Raw genomic sequence first — 17,428 nt, 5'->3', positions numbered from 1 at the left:
ATATTTTTTTTCTCATAATATTCTATTCCGCGAGAAGTCTACGAGAGTAACAAGTGACGCAGAGTGTGAAGTCCGGTAGGAACACTCCTAGGTAGAAAAGAGTGATTATCTCACACGCACGTCAGTTATACATGAAGTTTCCCAGTTATGATAAACATTCATAGGCATTATAAAAAGAACCGGGATCAAAATACGCGAAAGACCTGAAGATAGTGAGGTGTAAATGTAAGATTGTCACCGGATGCGGGGTGGGGTGGTGGATTGTAGACAAACAGAACACGATTTACAGGACAGTTTTATTAAATGACCAATAATTACATATATATCAACACCATTTAACAGACTAAAAAGATGTTTCAAATCAGTGAGGTAATTTGACAAACAGCAAAGCGATTTGTGGCCTTTGTGATCGTGAAATTAGGACCAAAGTTGACTAAAGAGATGTTTAGTCCTATATGTAAGACCTCGACGCTGATATTTGTTTTGAGGATCTGGGTCTTACAGCCTAACTAACGGCCTGTGTATCTTGTTTTGATGTCGACTAACACCGTAACAAAAGTCAAATTTTCAGGAATATCTCACACAACTGGCAGCCGATAACGACACTTTTCTACAAAGAAAAGTCATAATGTTTTTGTTAGACTTTACGTACTCTGATGTCTTTTCTCTAATAAATTCAAATTCTCACAAAAGAAATGGACTTGTTTTCAAGTTTCACTGGCCTACATGTCAGTTGTCTGGAAAGTGGGGAATGCCAAAATCAGGTTAAGTTGAAATATTATTTAATGAAACAAATGAAAATATGTTATGCCTATTAGAACCGTAAGTAACATTTCATTTCGTCCAAGAAACATATCCCCCACATGAACCTACTTGATCATACTTCGGCATACCTCAACTACTGACGCATTTAACAAATTCAAATGTATGTCAATGGAACATGAAAATGCATCCATTTGCTAGTGTCAGATTTTGATTCCAACAGGATAAAAACAGCCCAGTATGTATATTAATTTGTGGAAGAGTGTTGATATGGGCTGCCAAGTGAGTGAGATATAGTTTTGACTAATCTCTATACAAGGCCGTTATTTGGACATTAAGACAGCACTAAGACAAAAATAACGTGCTATGTCTTACATTTATAGGACTAAGAGCAGAGAACTTCTTTTCAGACTTTAAATCTTTCTGTTTGAAGGGGAAAAAAATTTAACAAATTTGATACGTACTTTGATCATTAATGCCATGCATTAAAACAGTTGGAGGTTATATTTTGGTTACCATTATGTAAAAATGAATTCATTTTTTCTATTTTACAGAAGCTGAAAATATGAGTGACACCAGTGACTTAGACAGGTAAGAAATATACCATATTCAAAATGTTTTTCATTCTGACAAGTGCTTTGCTATTCATTCTGAAATAACAGAAGTAATCTATAATTTGTGTACCATGACTCCAAGGTGTTTTGATGTGCACCTGCATTGTACCTAACTTGTATACCAAGTGCTGAGTTTAACAAGGGATGTAATGTGTCTGTGTGTGTGTGTGTGTGTGTGTGTGTAAAAGAAAAAGGAGGGGTTTAAATTGATGGCTCAGGTATAGAATGTAATGTGTAAAGATAGTTGCATAAGTGACAAGTCAGATAGCTTACTGATTAGACTCTTCAGCTACATCAGCAATGATGAAAGTTTGACTGAGAAGTGAGAATGGTTTTGTTTATATTCCTAATCTTATCAGATGATTATTTTAGCCATGCTCATGGATGTAAGCTATCTTGGTACGTCAATATTGATTTTAGAAGCATCAGTATGAGTGTTTGCAAGTTATTTCATTAACCTTTATTGCCTTGAATTTGGTGACTTGCATCCATTCTTTAGCAAGGAGAGTGTTGAGAGTCTGCAAGTTTTGTTTCATCGGACCAGAATGTTTGCCAGGCAGTTTCATTATCCAGCATAATGAATTAGTAGAAACCTACTTAGTCCCTACCTGTGGTTAGGCTTAGACTTGAACGTCAGTGAATTCAATATACTTAACAGATATTACAACTTAAAATACAAGTAAGAGATAACTGGTAAGTTGAGATGAAAGTATCTGTTCATGATTTATAAAAGCTTGGTTTACATAGCAAGTACTAAACACATATCTTGTCTCCACATGAAAATGTGAGACTTTAACATCAACTAAAAACTGGAAGTGACTGATTTTAACAGTCCATAATGAAGTAATGGATTCATAGATGAGCATAAAATTTGTAGGTATTTTTGTAACAAAACCATACAGTGGTTAATTGTGCACATGCATTTATGTAATAGAACCATACCTTGGTTAATTGCAGTCATTGATATATTTAAAGAACATATGGTGAATAATTGCAAGCGTTTATGTCATAACCAAGTATGATGGTTAATACACTTCTCCATTGTCCTAGTGGTTAGAGCATCTGCTTCGGATGCGGGAGGTTGGGGGTTCGAATCCCGTCAGTCAAACCAAAGACTTCTAAAAATGGTACAAACAGTCTCACTTGGTGCTCATCATTAAGAGGTTAGTGTTAGGACTGGTCGGCCTGGTGTCGGGATAATGTGTCTGTGTGGGACATAATGTGACATGTCTGCGGCTTGATGCCTCAGTGCTAGACATCACTATAAACTGCCACACTGCAGACATCATAGCAGTATGACTGAAAAATTGTTGAAGTAATGTTAAAAATCCAAATCACACACACACACATACACACAATGGTTAATTGCAGGCATGTATGTAATATAACTATATGGTGGTTAATTGCATTCATTTATGTAACAAAACCTTACAGTGGTTATTTACAGACATTCATGTAATATAAACAATACAGTGGTTAATTACAGGCATTTATGTAACATAACTATATCATGGCTAATTGCAGTCATTTATGTAATATAATCTTACAGTGGTTAATTACAGGCATTTATGTAATGTAACTATGGTGGTTAATTGTAGGCATTTATATAACATAACTATAACAGAACCATATGGCTATTAATTTAGCACCTGGAATTGTGAAAATCCCACTAAAGTTTAAAAAAAAGTTAAAATATTTCTAATATTGCATATGTGAATGATGCAGCTACAGTGAAATGGCTGAATGTATTTAAAAAATAAAATTGTTTTTGGAAAGTGTTGCCAATGATGAGCATATGTATGAAAACGTAAGTGCTTTTGAATTGTTTCATTGAAATAAGCGGGTAAATATTTTTCTGAACCACTGATACTGGCCGCATTGTATAGCTGTCATGTGCTATAAAAACGTCATTCAACCACACAAAACCAAACCAAACCTTCATTCCAATTGTACTTTTGTTTGGCAGCATGTGATGATAAATTTCAAACATTCTGCGCTGATTATAATGTTGAACATGTCAATGATTCTGTGGTGGAAATGCAGCCTGTTTAAGGTTTCTTACTGGCAAGTATAGAAAAAATGGAGAATCTTACTGGCAAGTATGAAAACTGGATTTTCATTTTCATAGTTAAATACCAGTTCAAAAGGGGGTACATTATAACACTCTTGTTCTATTTTTTTGTTACTTTTTATGCCCTATTAAAAGGCTCAAACTAGGACCAGACTGGCCCCTTTTTTCAACATTTAAAGTGGACTATTGCCCAAATTTATTACATCAGAGATATAACCCTGTATATAAACGTTAAATAATGTTGCCGATATACATAATGTGGCATGCTTGTAGGGGATAAAACTAGCTGATCAAAACAGTATTATGCACTGAATATGACCTGTCTCGATACATTTTTGGAATTTACCTGTTTGCAAAAGTCGTATTAGAGTTTATATTGAATGGTGCACAAGTGAATTTGTCAAGCCCTTTATACAGAGGAAGCATTACACAAGGCAAAGAAAAATTAATTTTATTAGTGCTAAAATAGAGGAGTTATTTGAAAATAATAATCACTGGTTGGGTGATTATATTCTATTACTCAGAATTTTCGTAAACAGAAATTGACAATGACACTTAAAAAACCCATTGAAGAAGAAAGTGGAAGTTCTGGGAATGAGGGAAGATGGAAAGTAAAACAAAACAGAATAAGAGAGGACCATTAAATCATTAATGACAGAACCATCTTGAACAACTGACCAATTTACCATGAACAGTAATGAATTCAGACCCAAATGCGCATTTTATATCCAGTTTACTTTTGAAAGAAGTTGACATGGGTTTCCTTGTCAGTATTCTGTGTCATTAGTAGTGTCTTTCTTTACAGTGTACTTTATTTACTACATCACCATTTTCCACTAGCAGGGCTGTCAGGGACCCATGCTTTCATGTCAGTATTCTCTGTCATCAGTTGTCTTTCTTTTCTATACCAAAGACTTTAAAAAAATGGTACTAATAGCTACCTCGCTAGGCACTCATCATTAAGAAGCTAGTTTTAGGACTGGTCAGCCTGGTGTCAGGATAATGTGACTGAGTGGGACATCATGCTACATGTCTGCATCATGATGCCCCAGTACTAGACATCACAATAAACTGTGTTACTGCACAGACATCATAGCAGTATGGCTGAAAAATTGTTAAAGCTATGTTCAAAACCTAAATCACACACACACACTCTTTGCTATATGCCTTAACTCATTTTCTACATTTTCCACTAACAGGCCTGTCATGGACCAAGATTCCTTGTCAGTATTTTTCATGTCATCATTAGTGTCTTTCTTTACAATATACCTTAACTCATTTACATTTTCCCCTAGCAATGCTGTCATAGACCCAAGCTTTCATGTCGGTATTCTTTGTCATCAGTAGTTATTCTTTGCAGTATACCTTAGCTCATTTACTTCATTTTCCGCTAATAGGACTGTCAGGAACCTAAGATTACATGTCAGTATTGTATGTTATCAATAGTCTTTCTTTACAATATACTGTAACTCATTTACTGCATCAACAGTACCAGCTCACATGTATCCAAGATTCCATGTCAGTTATGCTGGAAATTCTCAGGACACATCTTTTCTCTTTGAAATATATCCACCTGATGTGCATTTGTTCCCATGTTTTGTATTTTGGTCAGCCATGGCCCACTCCCAAAATAAGTACTGGCTAGCCTTAGGTAAACAGACATGAAGCCAGTGTGGCTAATTAACAATTAGTCTTTCTCTGATGTGATGCCTTCAGAGAAATCAATGTTTTCTTGAATGTATGTAAGCACCTGTGATAGTTCAAGAAATAAACAATGCCTTTTATTGTTTACATTAGTGAAGATGCTTATTTTGATTATGAAAATAATCAAAGCTTTCTCTGAGTTTAAGTTGGATAATACTATAGGTCATTAATATACCATAATAATGTAAACTCATTCTATAGTCTGACTATACCTCCCCGTTTTTTTTTTGTGCCACCCTGCCAATTTAAAATATGAAAGCACAAATGAGAGAAAAGATGCACAGAACTTAATCATTTCATTTATTGATTTATAATTTCAAACCTGATTATGCCCAGGGTGCCCCTAACTCAGTTATCTTCTGTACATTTCACTCCAAATAGACGTTTTCGTGTAAAAGACTACCATGCATGCTAGTCATTTCCTGTTCCTGGACATGTTCATTTTCAGCAAAGGGGTATATGCACAACTACACATGTATGTATAAAGAAGGAAAATACTACATTATCTGCTTCCGATATTTACAATGTCAGATCAGGGAAAAGAATGACAGCTACGAATTTGCCTTTCATATGGATTTAACAAGCGGTATACTTTTTATGTTCATAACTTTAAACTCGCAACATTATGGTAATTTACAGAATTATCCAGCAGTCACCAAATAGGATGAACTAAGTCACTGTGTTGGCTGAGGAAAAGAGACTTGCCCATAGTGTACTCAGTATAGCGCCTTGTTAGTATGGAAAGTCTGTTAAGCATGAAAGTTGCAGAGGATGCTTGTTTAAGGCTACTCTGATCACATTCATGTTAGAAATTATAAATCTAATGAATTGTCAAAGTTCTGTGCATTTTTTATCACATTAAAGATTTCCATTATTAAAATCAGTAGGTGGGTACAAACAAATGGGAGGTATAATATGACTATTGACAAACCCTTTCCTGTGCTTTTTTGTAAGCTTCAGAATTAACACACAAATTCAGTCAGCAATATCTAGGTCAAGCTTAATTGTAAACCTTTTCTACCCAACAGATCACAGAATCTTCTGGCATAACTTGACCATCACATTTTTTTGCTGGATTGCAGATGGATCATGCCAGAAGTTCATCTGTAGATGCTAGGTTGCAAAGCACTTCCAACATATGCATTATGTCTGGAGTTTGCTTGTGCATGTTGAATTGTATGCTTTTTTTACTTCTGGATCATGTTAGAAGCTTTTCCATAAAGGCTGGATTCTAGAGCGCTTCTGACATGAATTGTGCCAGAAGTTTGTACTGTACAATATGTCCATCCATCGGACATCATCACTGAGCTAAGGGTTTTCCTTTAAGTCATTATCTCGTCACATAATTTGAGATATAACGCATATAGATTAGTCGTTAATCAAAACTGGGTCACTGTGACATTTTCCACCATAATGACCTGAGTTAATCATTGAATTTAGCTTAGTTTCTCAGATACTGTCACCTGCTGATTGATGTAATGCATGCATCATGTGTCAGATCATTACACAGATCAATCCTGATTATGTAACCATAACCTCTGTTTCTTGCCATATCCTAAATATTTCTGATTAGATCAGTTTTTGAAATACAGAATCATATAACTTAGTATGTAGATGCCTCATGAGCAGTATATGCTCTTAAGTCTGAATTAAGACACAGTGACCAGTGTTTCATACTCCAGTAATCAGTGTTAGTCTTTGTGTTTAGCTCAATTCTTAGAATCTCTGCAGAGCAGTATGCTGTATTTCTCTCATGATGAGATGAGAGGCCAACCCAGTCAATTTGTGTTTAAAAATAGGAGTCATTGTTATCATTCAAACAGTATCTTAGTCATAGCTGCCAAGTGTCCCGTTTTTACTGTATTTGTCCCATATTTTATAACTGAATGCTAGCGTACAATTTTACTTGTTAAAATACCAGAGAACCTTAATGTAATTTCATTGGAAGCTTGTTTTACTTTTAAAATTTTTTAGAAAGGACCCTTCCTCTTTCAGTTGCTAGTGATGCTGGACATTTATTTCACATACTTCTTCCACTTACTCTTTAATGATATTGTTGATAGACAGTGGATTCTGATGTCAGAGATGAAGAATTCATGTGGAGACTTTCTTTACGATTGTCTGAGTTTCTTTATTTTATTTTATGTTAGGACTTCTTTTTTACCACACTCTTACACTCTTATGCTGATTTTGACAGAATTCAGTAAAAAAAATTTGTTTTACATAATGCAGATCATCCATGAAAAATGGTGCATTGGAATCAGTAATGACTGACAAAAACAGAATGTGCAACATGTGCATCTTTAACATTAAATAATTAACTAATTTATTGTCCTAATGTTATAAATAGTTACACATCCATTAAAGTTTTATTAATCGGTATTTGTTCCTGAAAATCAGTATTTTTGTCATAACCAGTCAGTATTTTTGTACTCTGGGTTGGAAGCTGTATGTCATAAATATTTGCCAGCATTTTGTACAAAAAAATGTTGGGCAGACATATCATTAGATAAAAGCTGATACTTTTATACACAAGATGCATGCTAAGAAGTACTACATCGTTTAGACAAAACAAAGTCTTCAAACCTAACCCATTACCATTGGTGGTTTTCTTGTCTCATGCTAACATACTTAAGTCTAAAACTTTCTAAGATTTGTGTTGTTGGTGACCATCGTATCTCACTCTGCAGAGACAAAATGCAGTTCTTGTTTTACAGTTTTTCTAACTTAAGTTATTTTGACTTTGTTGACAGGCAAATAGAACAGCTTCGTCGCTGTGAGATTATCAAAGAAAGTGAGGTTAAAGCATTATGTGCCAAAGCCAGGGAAATTCTGGTAGAAGAAAGTAATGTGCAAAGAGTTGACTCTCCAGTCACAGTAAGTATCAACATAGCTTAAAGATATCACAATAAATAGAAAGCAGAAAAATCTTAACAAAGTCAATCCTTGGGTAAAGTAACCTGTGTTTATTAATTTGTTTTGAATTTTTTTAAAATTACAGCCTTGATTAATGTATGTGAACCAGAGAAACAATGCAGATAAATAGGGATATAATTATACAAAATTATGAGACTGGTAGACTGACTATTCTAAATTTATAAACTTCATTCAGGCATGAAAATATTACTCACAATGTGCAAAAGTTGGTCAACAGTGACCTTTTATGTTCCCCGGTCGAGTCGTACCAAAGACTTACAAAAATGGTACTAACAGCTGCCTCGCAAGGCGCTCAGGTTAGGTCTGGTCAGCCTGGTGTCAGGATAATGCAACTGGGTGGGACATCATGCAGCATTATGCCCCAGAGCTAGACATCATTATAAACAGCCACACTGCAGACATCATAGCGATATGACTGAAAAATTGTTAAAGCTACATTAAAAATCCTAATCACACACACCTTTTATGGTCTAATGATTATATGAAGTTTTTGCATTTAGTACATTTTTAATATACACTTGTAAATGCAATAATGAATCTGGATGGGTGTATTCATTTTGTAAAGTACTATTAATGGGCAAAAGATTGGTCATATTAACCTGATTTCAAGTGAGCATGGAATTTTAAGATCACTGGATGATGCCACTGGAGCAGTGAGAGAGATTACATGGAATTTATATTTGTTTTTATTGTTGTTTGATTTGCTTGCAGGTATGTGGGGATATCCACGGACAGTTCTATGACTTAAAAGAGCTGTTCAAAGTTGGTGGAGATGTACCTGATACAAACTATCTGTTCATGGGTGACTTCGTAGACCGAGGTTTTTACAGTGTAGAGACTTTCCTTCTTCTTCTAGCTCTAAAGGTTAGTAAAAATAAATATTCTTTGTATAGTGATGAAGAGAGTAGTACATTAATTTCCCAGAAGTAAGAACTATGACATCAATGCAACAAAATATGATGCACTTTGATAGAAATTGTTGTATTAAAATTGATAAGCAACACTGTAAGAACAATTAAAATAAATGAAAGATTAGGACATATCTGACAACCAGTCAGAATTTACAAGATGTTTGACTAACAGTAGAATTAATGAGATTTGTTATTGTTGTTTTAGGCTTAACTCCATTTTTCAGCAAATGATAGGCCATGCGTGGCAGGTAGTATAACTGGTGGAGGAAGAACAAAACCACAGGAAGAACTACTGGCCCACATGAAGATACTGGCAAACTTTCTAACATACCCAAATTGGTAAAGACTGAGAGTCAAATGTACACCGAGGTGAAATGGCAGTGATCGATAAAGGCAAGCACTTTAGACCACTCAGCCACCCGAGGCCCCCTAATTGAGATTTAACAACCAGTTAGAATTGAAATGGGACTTTAAGAACACACACACACGTAATTGACAAGGGACTTTAAGAACACACACATATATAACGGCAAGGTTGGCAACATTTTCTAGGTGGGTGGGGGGCTGTAGAAATATTCATACATTTTTTTTTGCTGCAGTTTAAAATATTTTTACATTTCATGCCTTGCTTAAGAGAACGAATGCTAATCATCCATCTGCAATTGTGGCATGGCTGTTAGGATAGTAATTCCAAAGTAATCAAGAACAAATCATTATGAATCAAATTTCAGAAAAATTAGTGGGCCACCATTTACAAACTCAGTCATATGCTGCGGAAGTCTCCCATTGCTTTTTACATGTGACTAAGTTCACAACAATACTTCAAAACAAATTAAAAGTTTTTATTTTATTTTCAGTATTAAATATATAGATTTGTAAATAAAGAAAGACTGAATTGTTTGTAATGTTTATTAAACAATTAGAATTTAAATACTAATGGACTATGCCACAGTGTATGATACACAGTCTACCATTCATGGTTACTCACAATATAAGGTAATATTCAAGACCAACATGGTCTTGGTCAGCTGATTATCAAGGGAGGATAGTTGCTTAATGCAGAATTGTCCATCAAGGAACCTTCCATTTGTTGTGTACCCTTTTGGGTCATCTGATGCTTGACATTTCTTTTTTCCCTGACCCCAAGAGCATTTGCCATACATTCTCTTTTACTCATCTGAGAATTGATGTGGGTATACACCTTCCCTCCTTCAGTTTTGTTCATGTAGATAATTAAGAAATGAGGGGCACAGACTGAAATAATTCTGATTGGACCACTAATATGAAATACTCTTGATTAATGATTACTCGATCTAGAGACAGACCAGTTATAGTGATCTCCACTCATCTTAAGCAGTTGAGATTGGAACTTCAGTCATGGAAAGGGCCAAAACAGTTGAAGATCCTCCACTTTTCTATCATCTCAGACATGTTCAGATTCTTGGAAGAGATGATATTGGCTGCAACAAGGTAATCTAATTGCAGTCCGATTCTGATGTATCCAGACCACTCTCACACACTTTATTCACTAGAAACTATTTGTTTCCTTGTTCCATCTGTCGGGAGATTTAAATATGTAGGATCCTTACATCAGCCTGGCCTTGAATGTAATGTCTTGATTCAGGACACAACAGAGTTAGCTGAGTGGCATGCCCTGTCTGCCTTCTAACTTCCATTTGCGAGACACGGCATTGTCTAGAAGAGAACTGAATCTCATTGGGTTAGTGGTAACAACACAGAAAGTGTGACCACTCACAATTCATGAAAGCACAACCTTAGACCCAGCCATGATTTTGCCACATGTACTGGGTTTGCCTGGGAAACTTTTGATGGTTGGACATTAATCAATTGCAAAATTGAACAGGAATCTCCTTTGCATGTATATAAACAAAATGTCTCTCATTCTGCTAAACTAACATGAAGAGAAGTTCATCCTATTTGTTGTTGTTATAGGGTCTAACGCCATTTTTCAGCACAAGATATGATATACTTGGCATCCTTTATAACTGATGAAGGAAAACCCCAGGAAGAACCATCGACCCACGAGAAGCTACTGGCAGGCTTTCTCACATATCCACGTCAGCCGAGCCTGAGACTCGAACCTGTCATCCTATTAGTAGAGCATCATGCTTATTGGGTGATACAGATGTAGGTAGGATGCTCATCATTTCCTATTCTTCCAGTGTAATGTCATTGGTAATGTGTTTGACAGATCCAGCAATTTTATAGTAAATTATGTTTCTCTGATAATACTTACCTATCACATTCCAAATAATTCCTCAGAATGTGAGCATTCATTTAGGGTTAACTCTAGGAAAGAAAAATTGATTTAAACCAGATATAATGGTAACAATCCAGTATGTAGCTATGGGAGTTAACCCTTAAGAGTTGCTTCCCTTTATCTATATATCTATGTAGATGCAAAGATGTTTTTCCAGAATTTCCTGCATGTCTGGTTTCAGAGGTAGCAGAGAAAGTTATTCTAATTTTATGTTAACAGGTGATTATTATTGGATGAACATAACTTTCGTTTTTTTTAAATATTTCTATAAATATTCACATTCAGAAAATTATTCTGTAAAACTACACTAAGCATAATATTTTTCCAATAACCACATGGAAGGGGTGTTGAAATTTCAATAAAATACTTGAATTCCACAATAGCCACCATTGAATGGGGTTTTGAAATTTAAATGAAAGTTTTGACACCAAGTTTTGTTTTTACTCAGTCTGACCCCTAATTCTAATACCAATAGGAATTTTGGTTCTCAATCTTGCACCCTTAGGGGATATACTGCTTAGTTCTGTCCGTATATTATGTGACAGCAGATTTTGGTCTATTCATAGGAAATACACTGCTTAGTTCTGCCAGTACATTATGTGACAGAAGATCTGAGTTTATTTAATTTGTACTTTGATCCAACTTGTACATGTGTCTATACAATGCACAATTCTTTTTGGTAGACTATTTCAAGAAGGAATAATTTATGCACTGTATGTATTTCTTACTGACTTGCAACAAATTGAGATCCTGATGCAGTATTTAAATATTGGTTCTAAGATCTATTTTGCACTGTTTTATAAAATGACTAGTCTAAATTTCTTTGGACCATTGCCTACCCACTTTATACATTTTGACATTAATATTATGGTGAGGGGTCAGCTCTGGTTGCTTATTGAAAAGTTAGAATTCATAGGGGAACAGTGGCAGCATACAAGTAGGCCTAGTGAACTCATTGTCCTTACATGAAATCAGTATGACGATGATTTGTCTTCTAGGAAATGATGAGTATTACATTACATTTTTAATCTGGTGAAAAGTGAGATGAAACCACAGCATTGATGAGATTTGACCTGGCATTGCAGGTCACAAGAATAACCAAATCTCCCTGCCTACAGGTGCATAATAGGTTCAGTAATTATGTGGTATCGACAAGGCATTTTTATCAGGAACGGTGATCACAAAGATGTTACTTTTGCAGCATCCTGGAGAAAATGAGATTCACCCAGCACATGGTACACACATCAACAATTGTTTCTGATTGTATCACATGACTATCATTAAACTGTTCGATTAACAGTATAAAAGGCTTTCTGTAGATCTGAGCATAAACTCCAGTTAATTTCACATTATCAATATTCTTTAACCAGTAATCAATCAGACATGTGATGTCTCGCAAGAATAAATTGGATGCAGTCTTCCTTGAAATGGGGTAATCAGATTATTGTATTGTCATAAAAAGAGTTTTCAATATGTATCACAGGTTCATGTCCATATTTATTGGAAATATACAAGTCAGTGGTTCATCGGTATTGACAGTTTTATGAGCTTCACCAACAAGCCATGAAATGCAGTAGCTTTTGAATTAGACATTTAATATTTCCTTTCTAAAGAAATCCTCATGTAATCTGAAAGAAAGTTGAATGTCCATTACTGATGAGTCAGAGTCATTGTCAGTATCTAACCCAGTACCACATAAGAAATTATTGAAGCTATTTAAAACTTGACAACTTTTCCATGAACAGTAAGAAAGTACATGAATGTGATTTGGATGAAGGGATAAAATCTAATTTTGCGCGTATTGTTTTTTTTTTTATGAGTGCTTATCTCTCTTTACATTTCAGATATATTGAAGAAAATTATTTCTAAAAGCCAGTATTGTGGTGCCTCAGAAAATCAGTTATGTTCTTCTTTCAGGTGAGGTACCCCGATAGAATAACATTGATCAGGGGTAACCATGAGAGTCGTCAAATCACACAAGTGTATGGCTTCTATGATGAATGCCTGAGGAAGTACGGTTCTATAACAGTCTGGCGATACTGCACAGAAATTTTTGATTACCTTAGTTTATCAGCAATAATAGATGGAAAGGTGAGTACCATTTTTCATAACATAAAGAGGTGTTTTAGCATCTGATTGGCTGAGCTTGAAACCACTCAAGAGACTGGATTTCTTATCAGATTTTGATCAAACTTGATATGTAACCTTATGTCATCAAGATCTGATGGAAATTTTCTTATGACCTAATTAGGATGCCAGAGGTTTCATTTGTGAAAAGATTTTGACCTTGCCCTTCAATATTTCAGACTATTATCAGTAACATCCAAACATAATAATGACACGGTTCTGTCTAATTGGTTGAGCTTGTTTCATGTTGTCTCCTTTAAACCTACTTGGTATACTGTTTGTATCCACTGCATGCTCTGGATCAAAAGAAGGCAATATGGTTCAGGTCATTATCACAAAGCACCTGTTGCTGCCAGTGTGGAGGTTTACCCATTTTCATGAATATGCTAAACCTGCTTAACCAATTATAGCAAGCACAAATAAAAATTTCTTGCTTTTTTTTAATAACCCAATATGACTTTACATGCTGTTTGATTGAACCAATCATAGTTTCTCTTTGAAACACATTCAGTAATCAGTTGATGAGACAGGCATTGTCACTGATGTTTATAGAAGGCTGTTACATTGTGTTCTTGACACAACATTTATGTTTATATGTACTCATGCCATGGGTGATAAAGGAACATAGCATATTGTTGCTGTGATGGGTTCCTGTGGTGCCTTAAGCTAAGCAGCTATAAAATGGAATCCAGCATTCCTTGAGGAGTTAACCTGCAATTCACTGGCAACCCATGAGGTATCATACTTGATTCTCTATTTTTATATGTTGTTTATTTGATGACAAGTAAGTTGAAAGCAATACATAAAAGCATATTCTACCTTTTGTTGATAACTGTGAAGTTAGTTAATAACATTATGTACATAATTCTTTCTTTTTGTAAAGCACTTGATACATATTTACTAGTGGTGTTACAGTATATTGATATATGTATCAGTATTCTAATGTATTGCAATATGTTTCTGTACAAGTTCTCCGTTATCAGTATTTTAACCCAGGCTCTTTGTTTGATAGAATGATTGTGGAAATATTTTTGCTTACTGAAAATGTTCTATGGTATTACAAAATAACACCGTAAGTGCTTGAAAGTCTGATTTAGCCATTAGTGCTTTAGTAATGGCTAATGGTCGTTGATGGTTAAATTAACCTGAACCAGATCTTGTACTCAATAAGCATGCAGTTAGAAGCATTTGGACTTGTTTTGGCTTGAAATACAAGGAAGACAATTAAATTAATAAATCATTTTCAGTATGATATAGATGTTTCCGTACAATGCACTATTTTAATGGGACTACTAGTAATCTCTCTATACACAATCAGCATAAGCTATCCATAAAAGTTGGTCATCATCATATTCCTGTAGTCAATATAACTTACCCATAAAGGTGTGTCATCATCATATTCCTGTAGTCAATATAACTTACCCATAAAAGTGTCTCATCATCATATTCCTGTAGGAGTCCGTATAACTTTTATGGGTACTTTCAAACTTTTGATCTCAATTTCTGTTTATATCAGCTGTTTGGCTTAGTTATGAGAGAACAGACTGGTTTTCTACTTTTTACTCTTTGCTTGCAAATTCTTTGTTCTAATTCATATCTGATACATAACCAGTCTGTAGGTATTTGGCGCTAAATGTCAAGTCAGATTTATTCTAGTAGATGCGTGTGTTAGAGCAAAAATATTTCTCAGATAATTTCAGAGATGGATTAGAAAAAGACAAAAAACAGATTCAAAGATAAATACATGAATTACATAATCAGCTCTCCATTCTAGGGCAGCTTTATGCCCACTGCATGCTGTGTGGAAAGGATTTTGATATTGGTCATGATGGTAAAACAAATAAACCTTGAATTAGCTCGTTTTACAAAATTCAGTACTAATGTAACTTGTAACGTCTTTTTTAAAGCAGAACTAATAAATGCAAAGGTGTTATTTACCGAGTTCTTAATAGAACATGGACTACCCCTAGCAGTAGAAGACACGTTGGTCCTTTGTTCAAACAGTATGCTGAGTGACCTAATAGTGAAGGTACCAATTTAATGAGATCCATGGTTATACACTGATAAGCTGGCCATTGGTATAATGAGGGATTTTATAGTGAAGGTACCAATTTAATGAGATCCATGGCTATACACTGATAAGCTGGCCATTGGTATAATGAGGGATTTTATAGTGAAGGTACCAATTTAATGAGATCCATGATTATACACTGATAAGCTGGCCATTGGTATAATGAGGGATTTTATAGTGAAGGTACCAATTTAATGAGATCCATGGCTATACACTGATAAGCTGGCCATTGGTGTAATGAGGGGATTTATTGTGAGGGAAACTTTTAATGAGTTTAATAACCATACTCTCAATGTAAGATGGGAATTGGTATAATGAGGGGCTGTATAGTGACTAGCCATTGTATTAAATGTTGCAGTTTTGCCGACCCTTTAAATTATCTAATGAATTTCTTAGAATGACTTGCCATTCTCTAAAGAGGTAGTCACCTTTTATCTTTATTGATATAAACATTTCTCCTGTACACATTGGTTTTCTCATATCAAAGATCTTTGTTTAAGATTTTCTGTGTGCATGGTGGCCTGTCTCCATCAATCCAGACACTTGATCAGATCAGGGCAATTGACAGAAAACAGGAAGTACCACATGATGGACCCATGTGCGACCTTCTTTGGTCAGATCCAGAAGGTATGGCAACTATTTTGTTTATACTGACGGTAAGATGGCACTTCCATTATAAACTCAGCAGACAGTATGCAAAATGATCAAGAGTTGTTATTTTGATATATGCATACTTTTTAAGTGTCTGAACTTAACAAAAGAACTTAGATGTCAGTAGGTGGTTCATTTAACAAAATAAACATATTAAAAACAATGACGTGCAGTCTAACAATTTTTGTTGGTAGAACTTCTGTTATGAAACTGGAATTAATCATTTTGAAAATTACAATTTGTGTGGGCCAGCCTTGGCAGAGGTGTAACATAGCATTTTTGTCTACGTCTCACTGTCAGAAATCTAGCTGCAGTATTTGTAAAACCCTGTTATATATCTGTATGCACTTCTAACCATATATCATGTACATATATCTTTCTTCACAGATTTAATTATTAGCATACAGTTTTAAGGTGCAATCAGAGAACATTGTCATATTATGTTCTTATTTTATGGAGCAAGCTCAAATTTTGCACAGGCTAGTTCATTTTTCTAGTCTGCTTGCCTACTGTCACATTTGTAAAGATTTGATAGGTAAGAATGTTTTTATATGCTTTATGGCCTGCCACAGGGGTAAATATTGTGTTGGTCACTTTAGCATGATTTTATATTTTAGCATGATAATTAATCTTTACTGTTACTCTTCTAAAAGCTTCAGATTTCGTAATTACATTACTGCTTTGCAAAACTATATCATATTTGACAAAAATCATTCTGAAGGTTTGAAGGTCTTTTAAATTTTTTATCATTGATCCGATCTGTCATAAGATAGGATAACGTAAAGTAGAAGACGTCATAATCTTGATAACCAAGCAAAGAATTTGAAGAGATCATATCAGTAAACTCCCAGCTAACCCAGATTTCTTTGCAACTTGCATTTATCTTTTGGCCACATGAGCAATCACAGATCCACCTGGGCTAGTTATTTTCTTTAATTTTATTTTGTGGTTCATTGATCAGATTCAGAGACATAGCTGCAGTGATGGCAACATAAATGCTTTCTGTTTAAGTTTTTGTAAATCATATAGTGATGGTATGTCAAAGCATGGTTTACATGTGAGACACAGTTTGCAGCAAAAACATTTTTTTATTATGTAACTGGTGAGTGGTATCAGGCCCACATGGCCTACTGTTGCAATGATACAGTGATGGTATATCAAAGTTTGGTTCACATGTTAGACTGTTAAGCTGTAATCTCATTTATTATTATTATTATTAGTATTATTATTATTATTATTATTATTATTATTATTAATATTGATGGTTACTAGTATATTTTTGTATGTTTATTTATTACA

At 34.8% G+C, this 17,428-nt stretch overlaps 1 protein-coding gene across 2 annotated transcripts in view; it reads left to right on the top strand.

Annotated features, from left to right (window-relative positions):
- Window positions 1-31: 31 nt before the first annotated feature.
- LOC149777221 (serine/threonine-protein phosphatase 4 catalytic subunit) overlaps window positions 32-17,428 on the top strand; it is a 34,557-nt gene continuing 17,160 nt past the window's right edge. The window contains exons 1-6 of one of the 2 annotated variants that reach the window (XM_089941960.1): window positions 32-91; window positions 1,317-1,353; window positions 7,905-8,028; window positions 8,800-8,952; window positions 13,198-13,371; window positions 15,979-16,105. In XM_089941960.1, coding sequence (XP_089798086.1) covers window positions 1,328-1,353; window positions 7,905-8,028; window positions 8,800-8,952; window positions 13,198-13,371; window positions 15,979-16,105 — 604 coding nt within the window. In that variant the 5' untranslated portion in view covers window positions 32-91; window positions 1,317-1,327. Of the gene's footprint in view, window positions 226-1,316; window positions 1,354-7,904; window positions 8,029-8,799; window positions 8,953-13,197; window positions 13,372-15,978; window positions 16,106-17,428 lie in introns of both variants that reach the window. The other variant, XM_089941961.1, reaches the window with a different exon arrangement.

Source organism: Sinohyriopsis cumingii, chromosome 18 (assembly GCF_028554795.1).
Source record: "Sinohyriopsis cumingii isolate HCF-2022 chromosome 18, ASM2855479v2, whole genome shotgun sequence".
NCBI lineage: Eukaryota > Metazoa > Mollusca > Bivalvia > Unionida > Unionidae > Sinohyriopsis > Sinohyriopsis cumingii.
This window is presented reverse-complemented; position numbering and strand designations above follow the sequence as displayed.